At 44.7% G+C, this 12,887-nt stretch overlaps 2 protein-coding genes across 2 annotated transcripts in view; one reads left to right on the top strand and one right to left on the bottom strand.

The window, feature by feature from the left end:
* The window catches only part of ANKRD27 (ankyrin repeat domain 27), a 57,129-nt gene extending 50,899 nt beyond the window's left edge, over positions 1–6,230 (bottom strand). Inside the window, exon 1 of the mRNA XM_066194967.1 lies at positions 6,211–6,230. The gene's annotated coding sequence lies outside the window, so the exon portion shown is untranslated. The remainder of the gene's footprint in view (positions 1–6,210) is intronic.
* A 114-nt stretch (positions 6,231–6,344) lies between these two features.
* NUDT19 (nudix hydrolase 19) lies at positions 6,345–11,203 on the top strand. Its single transcript, XM_066194970.1, has 3 exons — positions 6,345–7,043; positions 8,712–8,919; positions 9,895–11,203. The coding sequence occupies exons 1-3, from the start codon at positions 6,360–6,362 to the stop codon at positions 10,119–10,121; spliced, it is 1,119 nt and encodes a 372-aa protein (XP_066051067.1). The 5' UTR covers positions 6,345–6,359; the 3' UTR covers positions 10,122–11,203.
* Positions 11,204–12,887: the final 1,684 nt, after the last annotated feature.

Raw genomic sequence — 12,887 nt, 5'->3', positions numbered from 1 at the left:
CTTTCTCTGGAAGGTTTGTGTTGTTTATGTTTGCTTTGCAGAAATACCTTCTATTTAAGTGCTAACGGAACTCCTGGTCAACATATTTACCCTTCACAGATTTTCATTATGTAAAAAGTCATCCAGTAAGACCAGTGGATTACAGATCTCTAAGTGCTTTCTCTCAATACGATTATGTAAGTCTTTTAATGCAGGAAGAGGTCTGGACAAAATAGTTCACACGTGAGCAGCATTTGCTACATTAAGTGTACAATAAAAGTGGGATTAGAAAAGAATGTCTTTCATACGAAATTATCCATGGGTGTTTAGGGAAGAACAAAAAAAGGAAAGGAGATAGATGTATGTAGTAAATACCATTGTTTGCTTTTTGTTACATACAACAGCATCCCAATGTTAAACTACAGCTTCTCTATAAAAAAAAGGAGTATATCTTATGCCCAGTGGGACAGAGAATATAAAATATCCCTGAGTGAAACTGACTCCATTCTCTCATTAACTCATACAGAGCAAGAGTAAAAATATTTTGATTTGCTACATGTTTTTACCCATCTTACAGAAGACAGTCCTTATCTCCCTCGGTTTCACACTACAGATGTCTTTCTCCTGAAGAAGGCAGTCCCACACGGCTGGATTCCATCATCCACCCTTGCAGCTTGCTGCTGTGGTACTGGGTGCAGGTGGGATGCAGCTCAGGCAGCTGCCACAGGTGAACCTGTGGGGAGGTGAGAAGTCACGTGGCATTCAACCAGCACCAGGGCTCTGCTGGATCCTCTCAGCCAGCCAAGCATCAGCGCTCCACGCTGGAAGCAACGTGACGGCAAGGCCACGTGGGAAAACAAATCCCATCATCACCCCTCTGAAACTGTCACCTACGGAGGCCACTTACCAAGTGCAATTATGTTTATTGCTCAGGTCCAGTCATTTGTGAGAACATCTACTGTGATTTACCAGAGTGACACTTCTCAACCCTCCACAGGCTCAGGTGGGTTTTTGTTTTGTACGTTCTCCTTGAATTGTATGTTTTATTTATTTACACCGCATTGCATGACATTATTTATCACGTACTAAAATCTCCACCAAATTAAACAAACTCACAAATCCTCTCAAAGCTAGGCATAACTCAGCTGCACGGAAATGGAAGTGACAGCTGCGGTATAAATCTGGCCTGTTATTTTGATCATTTCCACTGTGCATGAAATTATCACTGGAGTCTCTCATCAGTCAAGGCTGTCTCACACACGAATGTCCAAATAACACACACAGCTGAACTCGCTGATGTGCCACAGCACCAAGAAACCACACAGCCAAAAAACTGACTATAAAAAAATCACGGGGTTTTTGAAAGAATAGTAAACCTCAAGTCATCTATCATTGTCTTGGGAAAAAAAAAATGCAATTCCTTCTTGTGATCCAGAAGAATCTATACAAAAATAGCATAAACCTTGGGAGAAAAAAAACCAAACCAAAACAAAACAAGAAAGGGGAAATAAGGAAAAAAAAAGGACAAAAGAAAATACTTAACTATTTATACCATATAAAATGACTGAGGGCTGCCAGAGACAACAAACATGATACTCCCTTAGCAACTTATTCTAATATGCTAATTGCACGTGTAACTTAAGATACACACATTTGAATTCTGGGTCCTGGAAGGTGTGCTCCGAATGATTCCTCAAACAAGCCACCAGTACTCAGTCTGGCAAGAAATTACATATGTGAAAATGACTCACATAATTAAAAGCTGCAGAATTAGAACCATAATTCCCATTTCCATGAAATGCATAATCCATTATGTGTCTGTTGGGAGGAGAACAGTTCCAGTTGTTAATACTATCTGTAACCCAGTTTTTTCATCTGCCTAATTTGTTGGAATATCATTTTGTATGAAGATAGCTGGGTTTTTTTGGTTTTCTTTTTAGTCAATCTCTATAATGGTGTTATAATCATAAACCTGCATTTCCTACATGTGACATTTATTCACAGTTTGGAAACAGCACCTGAAAACCTATACAGTGAATAATGTATTTACTTTTTATATTAATTATTAAGTCTTCCTATTTGTTGATATTATATGGGCGAAACAATCTAAAAGCTTTAGCATATCATTTGGAAGTGACCTGGAGGTATTTGAAATACCACTTGAAATAGCTGGAGGCAATTAAAAGATGTGTAGATGGGGCACTTGGGGCCGTGGTTTAGTGGTGGACTTGGCAGTGCTGGGTTCGTGGTTGGACTCGGTGATCTTGGGGTTTTTTCCCAACCCAAATGATCCTGTTATTCTACAATACTGTAAAATAAGCCAGTTTAAGAAGCAGTAGACAAACCGAGTGAAATCTCCACATTTTTTGATACTTGAAGTTGTCACAACTCACTATTGTAGATGCTGCATCTGCGTGGGGACAAAGATGCAACCAAATTAAACCAAGAACTGACTTAGTTTAATCATCTCCAGCTCACAAGATAGCTTGTAAGCTAAACTAAATGATGAAATATTGGTGGGCCTTGTTTTTCGTCTGAAATTAATTATTACAGTGGTGAGATCTGAACTGACCTGTCCGGGCAAAATAATTTATGCAATGGTGTAACAGAAGGAATGAAGTTATTCTATTGCTACATAGTCTAACCACATACAAAAAAAGCCCCTCAGAAAATTAATTTGACAATATTTTCTATATATCCAGCGATCTAAACGTTTTTAACAAACATGCTTTTTCTTGTAAGCAGTAACTGACCTGTAGAGAAAAATGCTGAAGTGACCTCTGCATTGCTGAAATATGATGCCACAAAGAATTATTATCAGTGCCATAATCTTGCAGTATTTCATGTGATGTGACTTTTGCATCACTCGGGAGGGTTTCTTTTCCAATACAACACAATCTGGTTTTGAAACAACCTGAAATACCAAGGTATTTGGGGTCCATTAAGTAAACAATTGTATGTTCTGGCATACAAGAAGCATGAATTCATGACAGCTGAATTCTTAACTTTTTAGCAAAACCACCTTTCTTTTTTTCCTTTTTTAATCATTTCATTTGGAGGGGACCTCTGACTCCTCTGCCTTCTGACACGTTTGACTGAGTGTCACACTTATCTATGGGGAGACTTCTCTCCACCCTGAAGTGCCCTGCATTCCCAGCCTACAACAGGCCCTTGCAGCAAAATGTCCTTGTGCTGGAATCCTTCCACACAGCAATGCAACAGACTGGTGTGCTTGGTTTAGGATTAGTGACAGATTTCCTCAGATTCTCTCTTTTTTTCCTGAAATCACTCATAAAGCTATAGAATATTTAAGTACAAGTGAGATAAGCTCTGCATTCTAGCAGAATGTACTGAAGAAAAAAAAGAATCATCTAAATTGGAGATGAAAAACGTGCTCTATAGATAACCTGACACCTAATTTGCCTTTAACACTTGTTCTATATTCACGTGAGCTACCTCCAGCAGGTCGGCTATAACTTTGAGGGGGCAAACACACACTCAAGAGATGATCTTTTCCCTTTCTCAGCAGGAAACTAGAAGGGGACAAAACATCCCTTTGCATCCTTTATCTTTTCTCACAGAGTTTCTGAGTGTTCATTCTCAGAACCTCCTGCAACCTCCAGTCCTGGTAACTGGGTCAGGCAGACTCACATCCTCCTGCAAATTCACATGAGATGACTTCAGCTTTGCAGTGAATGGACACTGAACTACTCTTCCTAAGACGATTTTGAAAGGAAGTTAAAAATTCTGCCAGTAATAGGGTGAATCTGCTGACCTTCAGGTAAGGAATGGCACCTTCTTAACAGGGGACTTAGACCCTCCAGAACTGTGTGGGAAAATGCAGCAAATGGAGTAGGGAAGAAAGCTTACCTTAGCTCGCACTTGGCTGTCTTTGGGCCCAAAGAACTGTTCTGGATGCTGAGCTGAGTCCTGAGCAGAGCTGTAACCCCAGCCCTGGCATTCTCTGGGTGTCTGAGCACAGCACTGTGCCAGCCACACATCCCATTTCCCCTCCTCCTCTGCAAGAGTGCCGACAGATGCACACCTGTGAGGTTTAATACCAGCGCATGCCAATGAACCAGAGGAGGCCACCAGGTCGGTCAGGGGGACAGAGCACCTCTGCTATGAGAAAAAGGCTGAGAGAACTGGGATTGCTCAGCCTGGAGGAGAGGAACTCCAGGGTGACCCAATTGTGCCCTTCCAGTGGCTGAAGGGAGACTGCAAGAAATAAGAAACAGTTTACAAGGGCCTGGAGTGACAAGGGGGAATGGCTTCACACTGACAGAGAGTAGGTTTAGATGGGATATTGGGAAGCAAATCCCTTGTGAGGGCAATGAGGCACTGGCACAGGTGGTCCAGAGAAGCTGTGGCTGCCCCTGGATCCCTGGAAGTGTCCCAGGCCAGGCTGGATGGGGCTTGGCACAACCTGGCATAGTGGAAGGTGTCCCTGCTCATGACAGAGGGGAGAACCAGGTGATCTTCAAGGTTTCTTCCAACCCAGACCATTCTATGATCCTATGCTTTGTTTGCCAGGGTTTACATGATAGCACTTGGGAGCCTTTAGACTGTCCAAGATAAAAAACCACAAACAAATATGCCAGTTAGAGACTTAGGATAACACTATAATCATCACTATTTTCTGGTATCAGATTCCCCTAGATATGTTCTGAAACTATGTCCCTGGGCTACCAGACGTGTTTTTGCCACAGTAAGACAGTTTTGTATATGTGTTGGTATTACATCTGATTTGAAAGTGACACCATCTGCTATTGGTACATGAGCACTTTCTACTTAAAATGCCTTTATGCTGAAACGATCTGACATAACGGACCCTAAATCTTTTCGATCAGCCATCAAGCTCATTGGATGTTAAACCTTGGAAAAACCTCAGTAGTTTATTAATATTTCACTAGTAAAGCAGCTTTTAGGTAAAGGACATTCCTAACAAGATGTGCGCTGAACACAGTGAAATAGTTAACTACACAAACAGTGCAAAGGGCAAACAAATATCAAGATGAATATCATTTTAGATTCAAAGTGCCTTAGTAAAGACCAACAAATTAATGAGCCTTGTGCTTCCACTGCTTAAGGTGGTAATTACTGATGAGCAAAAAGGATTAAATTAGTGAGTAAAAGGGCTGCTCAGGTTCCAAGATGTCATTGGTTTTGCTTGTATATTTGGTGATAAGCAAGGGAAGGAGAGGGAGGCAGGCCTGTCTGTTGTCTGGCCATTCATTTTAGCAGCATCAGCTGGCTTGGCTGACCTGCTCTGCCCACTGCAGCCAAACACCAGGGTGAGCTTATGGCCCAGCTGTGTCTGGGCACACCTCAAGGTCAGTTTTGGATCTGTCGGTTGACGTGATCCAACATCTCACTGCTTCGGTTGCTTCTAAACTTCAGTTCCAGTGACACACATCTCACAGGCATCAAGCACAAGCTCAAATCGAAAATCAAATTGAGAGGCTGTCAGAAGCATGGACAGGTGCGTGGGTATTTGCCAAATGTAATCTGGCAAGAGAAGGATTATGGATGGGAGAAGGATTTCCCATGCTACACGCAAATACCATTCTTGCAAAACTCCTCAACCGGTGCCATCGGCTTTTTTCTGCTTAAATTTCTTACAAATTAAAGAACACCGAGGAATCAAAATCAATTACCAAAACAGAGTATTTCCTAAAGGTTCAAAGACCCTTTCAAGGTTTTGCCACCTTGCTGAGTATTTTTTTTTTCCGGTAACAAGGTACTTGAAAACCTCAGAACAGAAGAGCTCTGCAATAATTAACTACAACGCCACCTACTCTTCCCCTTTGCACTAGAACGAACTCAAACAACTTGGCAAACGTCACGTTTAACTGCAGACCGAAAACGACTTTTGCTGTCAGCATGACTTGCTGCGGAATTGAGATAAGGAGATTTCTGCGAGGCCAGCTGGCGGGTCAGCAGCAGTATCACGGACACAAATCCGAGTCCCTGGCTCCTGACCCCGCGCTGACTCCCGGGGCTGTAACTACAGACCCTTCCCCCGTGCTCAGGAAGGTTCTGCGCTCCCAGGAAGCTCCCGGACGTTTACGCCTCGTGGCGCTGTAAACACACTCCGAGCTGTGAACCCGCGGGGAGCGGGAGCTCCCACGGCTTCCCACTTAACGCCACGGCCCCGTTTCTCCGGGCCATCGCTGCCTTAAACCCTCTGCATCTCCTTAAGCTTCCGCCCCGAGGACGCCCGCTGCTTACCGGCTCAGGGCCGCGGGGGCCGAGGCATGCCGGCCGTCCCGCCTCCTGCGGCCCGCCCCCGGCGCCGTCCCGCCCCGCGGCCGCGGCGGCTCCTCCGGGGGCGCAGGCGGCGGTGCGGCGGCCGGAGCGGCGCCCCGCGCCCGGCCGGCATGAACCCGCGCCTGCGGCACTGGCGGGAGGCGGCCACGCTGCTGCTGGCGGCGGGCACGCCGGGCCGCCCGCCCCGCACGCCGCTCGGCCCCTTCGACTACGAGCTGCTGCTGCTGCGCCGGAGCTCCCGCAGCGGCTTCGTGCCCGGCGCGCACGTGTTCCCGGGCGGGCTGGCGGAGCCGGCGGATTTCTCCGCCGAGTGGCTGGGGCTGCTGCCCGCCTCGCCGCTCTGCGGGCTGGGCGCCGTGAAGCCGCCGCCGGCCGGCGGCAGCCGCGCCCCGCTCTTCTCCACCGACCGGGAGAGGCCGGGCTCGCAGCTGCCGGGGGAAGTCGCCTTCCGCATCTGCGCTCTCAGGGAGACCTTCGAGGAGGCGGGGATCCTGCTGCTGGTGCCGGGGCGCGGGCCGGGCCCGCCGCTGCCCGCCGAGCGCCTGCCGCCCGCCGCCGAGCTCGGGGAGTGGCGGCGCCGGGTGCGGGAGGACGCGGCCTGCTTCCTGCGGCTGTGCCGGCACCTGGGCTGCGCGCCCAACATCTGGGCGCTGCACGAGTGGAGCAACTGGCTGACGCCCGTGGGCAGCGCCGGCCGCGGCGGCCGCCGCTACGACACGGCTTTCTACCTGTGCTGCCTGCAGGAGCGGCCGCCCCACGTCTCGCAGGATGACCAGGAGGTGACGGAAGTGCTGGTAAGAGGGGCTGGGGGTGCTCGGGATGCAGCGCGGCCCCCGGCTCCGCCGAGACCGTGCCCTTACACACCGAACAGGCGTAGAGTGACAGGATGGCAGGGGTTGGAATGGACCTCAAAGATCGTCGTGCCGCACCCCCGCCATGGGCAGGGCTCTCTCCATCAGACCAGGTCCAGCCTGGCCTTGCACGCTTCAGGGATCAAGGGGCATCCACAGCTTCCCTGGGCAACCTGTGGCAGGGTCCCACCACCCGTACAGTAGGAAAACTGCCTTCTAATTTCCGGTCTAAAAATCCTCTCTTTCGGTTTGTACCCATTGTACTCCTCGTGCTGTCACTGCAGTTCCTGACAAAGAGACCCTTTCCAGCTTCCCCGCAGTCCCTTCAGATACTGGAAGGTGCTGCGAGGTCTCACACAACTGTGTCTTCTCCAGATCAGTCAAAGCCCTCCTGGGAAAGCTCCTTGAGATGTGAGGAAAGGGAAGGAGTTTTTACCTGCCCTGTGCCCCTCTGCCCTGGACACCTGGAGCTGCCACCATCACCAGAGGTGCAGCTGCAGCAGCTGTCGGGAGAGGGTTTTTTTTTTGGTCAGGTCGTTGACCACGATCCGTGTCACATCAGATCCCTTTCACCGTGAATTACTGTTTCTTTTAAAGGCAGTTGACAAATACCATTTTTTTACATTGATTCCTGCAGTATAGTGCAGGGTGGTCACATCTCCTCAGCATGCTGGGAGAGATCCATGTGGTATATCCAGGTATGTTCCAGGACTGCATGAGATGCTGGTAATTTTTGTCTTGGAGAGTAACTCGGAATATTTTAAGTAACGTGCAAACTTGGTGAAATAGCCTAATAAAATTTTTGGAGTTTTGATTTTTTACCTCTTTTTAAATTGAGGTGTAAAAGTAACAAGCTTCATGAAGCTCTAAGAGAGCTCAAGGTCAGGTACATTAAGTTCCTTAAGTTTTTCTAGGATTCTGAAAAGTTTGATTCCAAGTTAGAAGTAGATTAGAAACCAGACAGTTCTGTAAAAGCCTACCTAACAACTTTGGTATTGCTTACGTTGCTCTGTATATTTGTTTAACAAATTTTGCCACAGAAATTTAAAAGTACCTGAAAATTTACTTTCAAGAGTTCCTGTTGTAATTTTGTTAATAACAGCATAAATCTACTGCAAACGATCATGCACATATTATTAATTTCACAGTGTGAGATGAAATCAAGATTGCCAGTAGTTCAAACATGCAGAATTAGAATGAAGAGCAGGATGTTCACACTCTGAAAACAATGCTTCTAAGAAGCAGATGTTTAGAGGTACTTCTAGTTTTCAAAGCATCAGTGGCAACCTCTGGTAAGAGTGAGTTTAACGTTTTCTGTTGGTTTCAGTAAACTTCTAGTCATGCCCCTAAAACAAATGCCAGTTTTTATCCTGGCATGTCTGTGTGTAAAATAAAAACTTAGTTCATAGATTGCTTATGTTTTTCAATTTTAAGCATGCCTTTGTGGTGACATGGGTATAGTTTATACGTGGCTTTTATTGTGTTCAGAAGATACGGTCTGGTGCAAGATCCTTTGCTGTACAGACTTCCTTGCTAAATGACTTTTCAGTTTATTCAGACTTTCTATCTGCTGCTGAAACAAGTACTTCAAGGCTTGTTTTCATCTTCCAGTGGTCATCACCTCCAGAAGCCATCGAACGCTTTAAGTCTCAAGAGATCTGGTTTCCTCCCCCCCAGTTTTATGAGTTCTGCAGGCTGTGCAACTTCTCTTCCCTCGAGGAGCTCCAGAAGTTCAGCTCGGCACGCGCCCTGGAGGGCTGTGAGCGCTGGATGCCAGTGATGCTGACTGCTGCAGATGGATTCATCCAGCTGCTGCCAGGTAGGGACATGCTGGAGGGTTCTCCTAAATACCCAGCCTCTCCTGAGTGCTCTGTGCTGAAGCCACATGGCATAAACCATCCTTTGCTGAAAGGAAAATACTCTTCTAAGTCAAGTTACTGCAGGCTGTTTCTACCTTGTTTGCCGCAGTTGTGACAGTGGCTGCAGTCAGAGACAAGCCAGGGGATCAGGCACCACAGTTACTTCTTAGTTCTCCAAAATCTAATTGTCTTACCCTTGTCATCATTATGTGCATTGGTGAAGAAATGCCAGCATTTCAGCTTTGTGTAACCTGAAGGGTGTGTTAGAACTCCTTCTGTTTAGTCCTTTTCAGTGGGAATTCTCCTTCAGTTACCACTTTGTGAGGAGAAGGGAATCAAGCACAGCTGCAGTGTCACACCTCCCAGCTGCAGTGTCAAGACACTGGACTAAAGCAATACACTCAGTCATTTTCCTCCTGCTCTTTCTCCTACTTACGTCTCTCATTTCATAATCGTGCAGCGTTAAGAAGAGCTGCATATACTATTTATTTTTTTTCTGCTTTTCTTAGTTTGTTTTTCATTATGCTTGCTATTTTGGGGGGGGGGGTGTCACAGTTGACCTCTAGGATTTCTGTATTTAGGGTATATTATCAGTCTTGTACAAAAGTATAAGGCCTTGAGATGAAAAAACATTTATTTCCTTTCCTTAGACACATGAAGAAGTGCTTGTCCTATTCTCCACCCATTATATGGAACAACTGCAACTCCAGCAACAACTCCAACTGCGGTGTCATTGACATGCTTCAGAAATTTATGGCTCTATCTTTAAATCTGAAGATGTTTAGAGGCAGTTTACTTTTGCATTGCGAAATACATTTCCACTGATTTAGATGTCCTGATAAATCCTAAAAAATTGCCAGTGTCACTCAGTGAAAAGGCTGAAAAATAAGGTTGGCAATCTATAACTAAATCTTTTTTTTTTTTTCTATCCCCAGGAGATGAGTTATATCCGGAAGATCCAGATTATACTGGAGAAAAGAAAATGGTTATGTCAACAGACAAGAAGGTTGAAGATCTCATGAAAGAGGGTGGGATATTTCACAGGATAGTAATAAAAAACATCAATAATCTTGCAGTCTTTGTTAATATTCAAGCAAAATATAAGCATATAAATCCACTGATGGTGAATTGTGATAATTCGGATTACAACAGCAGATTATAATATGTCTTTGGTTTAAATCTAGAATATTTTTAATTGTATGTATGTTCACTGTGGTTTGGGTGCTTTTTAACTGTTGCCAAATGGTCATGAAAATTTTCCACCCTCTGTGTGGGTGTGATGTCACATCTATGTGTATCTAATCTCCTGAGTCTTTAAAAACAGTACAGTTGTGCCACTGCTGGGTCACAAAGGCCCTCTTATTGAAAATTTAAGTGTGTATTATGTTCAGAACAAGCAGAGAAGATTGAAGGATTCTCTTACTATGCTTCCCAAAGTTGCCCACTAGATAACTGCAATGTGTGTCTAGAAATGAATGAAATCTCCCATTCTGTATTTGCTGACATTTTCCACTCCATTCTCTCTTTCATTTTGAGGAAAAGGAATGTATGTATATATACACATATATATATATATATGTGTATATATATATATATACATATATATATATACACACACACATATATACATATATATATATATATACATATATATATATACACACATATATATGAATTAACTATAATGCACTTTTTAAAAGAATATTATAATTTTTATTATATGATATACATAAATTTTTTCTACTAATGGTAATAATGCAAAACTACAATTTTCAAAGGTAGACCTAATTTAAACAAAGTCGTCTATGGAATTGAGTACATTATTTTTATCAATATATTTTTTTATCTTCAAGTTGTAAGCAATTTTAAAAAAATGAAAAAGTGTAACTTTTTTTGCTTCAAAAAGATATCAGCAACTTAAGGGAATAATATTCCTCCATGAGATACCCACTTCCATATTCTAACATCCCACTTTTTGCTTCTTAACCACTTTACTAATATAACTGAGATTTAAGAACTTCAGAGGAAAGACTGCTGCTTAATTTTTGGTTTGGGTTTTTGTTTCATTGGGTTTGTCTTTTCTTTTGTGCAATAAGTGGAGTCAGTGGAGCAGTTTTGGAAATTCTCTGTCTTGGAAGGAGAATGAATGATGACTTCAGATTAGTCAGTAAAGCTGTTCAGAAAGCTTTGTTCCAGCTTCTGTTCTGTGTTTCAATTAAAGCCACCTGCAACAATGCCATTAAATTGGTTTGTAGCTTTCATTTGGATTAAAAAAAAAATTACTGAAAAAAAAAAGTGTCTTTCTCTTCTCTGTCAGAACGTGCCCAGGCTGTTGCTGGTTTTGCAGACCTTTTTGAGGTTTGTAAACCTGTGCTGAACAATGACCACGTGAAGCAGGGCACTGTGTATTGTGCAGTAGAACATTCTGGCTGGGTGTGACATTCTCTTTTCTCCAGTCACTGGAGACTTTGCCTGCCTGCTGTGACTTTTGAAACGCAGTGGAGAGTGCCCTAGGACCCACGTTTGCTAGTTCCCTCAGAACCCTGGGATGCATCTTATCAAGTCCCAAGGACTCGTTTATCTTTATGGTCTTGAACTTGGTTTTCTCCTACAAAGGAAAGTACTTTGTATCCTCACCTTGAACTGCAGGGACATGGGAAATGGGGGAAGCATGACTGCAGCAAAAACTGAGCCAAAAAGAAAAGTCACGTGTCAAAGAAACCCTATTAGCTTCTCTCCATGTGGATTATCACTGAAGTAGTGGGAGGTGGAGGTGTACGTTTGTTTAGGTTCTCCTTTTCTAATCAATATATACCTCTGGGAGGTTTTCTTTATTTTTTTGGGGTTTTTTTTTTCCCCAGATCCCTTGCCACATTCAGCCCCAGCTGCGCCTTAGCTCTCCTGATCCCATTCCTGTACCCCAACCACCATCCCGATATTCTCCCCTATGGATACATATTCCTGCTGCCAGTGCCCGTGCATCTTTCTAGCATTTCAGCCAGACCAGAAGGGTTTTTCTCAGCTTCACTGGTCTCCTGCCTGCCTTGCCTGATCCCTTACACATGAGAATCAAGAGCGTTTGTGCTTCAAGGAAAAGACGCTTGAGGAGCAGCCAGCTCTCTTCTCTCCTGCTCCTTTATCCCTGAGGGCACTTTCCAGCAGCTGTCATCCAGCAGTTCCTTAAACAAACGACCGTGTGCTCTTCTCGAGCCTTCACTTCATTCCTCTGGATCACATCCCTCAAGATCATGAGTTCAAACACAAAAAAGATTTTATTTTTTTAAATGGTTCTGCCCCTTATGGTTATTCTGTCAGTTTTACGGTGGGAAGTGGGTATAGTGAGAGAATATTTTTGATTTTAAAACGATTTAGCGGCCGGGGCACAGCAGGACGGTGGATTTGGGAACGCGGGCAGGGGAGGAGCGCGGGGGCGATGCCCAGTGTGTGGAAAAACGCAGTTTCGGCTCTGGTGTTCGGTGGGGGCTCGCTCTCAGTCTCCTTGGGGTTACGTCTTCCTGCAGAGCCAAGAACTACACTAAGAACTTATTTCACCACTTCCACAGGGGCAGATCCCTATGAACTCTTTCCACTTGTCCACTGACTTCCTGGCGCTGCAGCCGTTTTTATTCTTTTTTTTCCCTGTGGTTGTTGTGCCCGCATTAGTTAAGAACTACCAACATTTCCAAAGAACTACCGCTATTTCACCACCGCCTCTGCTGCGGACACTTTTAAGCCTGAAATAAATTCCAAACGCCAAAGATTTATCGTAATGATTTACCTCGAGTCCCGGGAGAATACTCTTGATTTCAAGTCGTTTGCAGCGACAACGGCCTTCCTTCTTTCACAATGAGTTTGGTTTCCATTTTGTACAAAAAAAGGAGGAAAAAAAAAAAAAAGGCAGCAAGACGACGGAGTTCCGTGCGCCCTG

This window comes from Chamaea fasciata, unplaced genomic scaffold, assembly GCF_029207755.1.
Source record: "Chamaea fasciata isolate MVZ Bird 193981 ecotype frontalis unplaced genomic scaffold, bChaFas1.0.hap1 SCAF_12, whole genome shotgun sequence".
Lineage (NCBI taxonomy): Eukaryota > Metazoa > Chordata > Aves > Passeriformes > Sylviidae > Chamaea > Chamaea fasciata.
The sequence above is the reverse complement of the archived record's forward strand: the minus strand, read 5'-3'. Positions and strand labels throughout refer to the sequence as shown.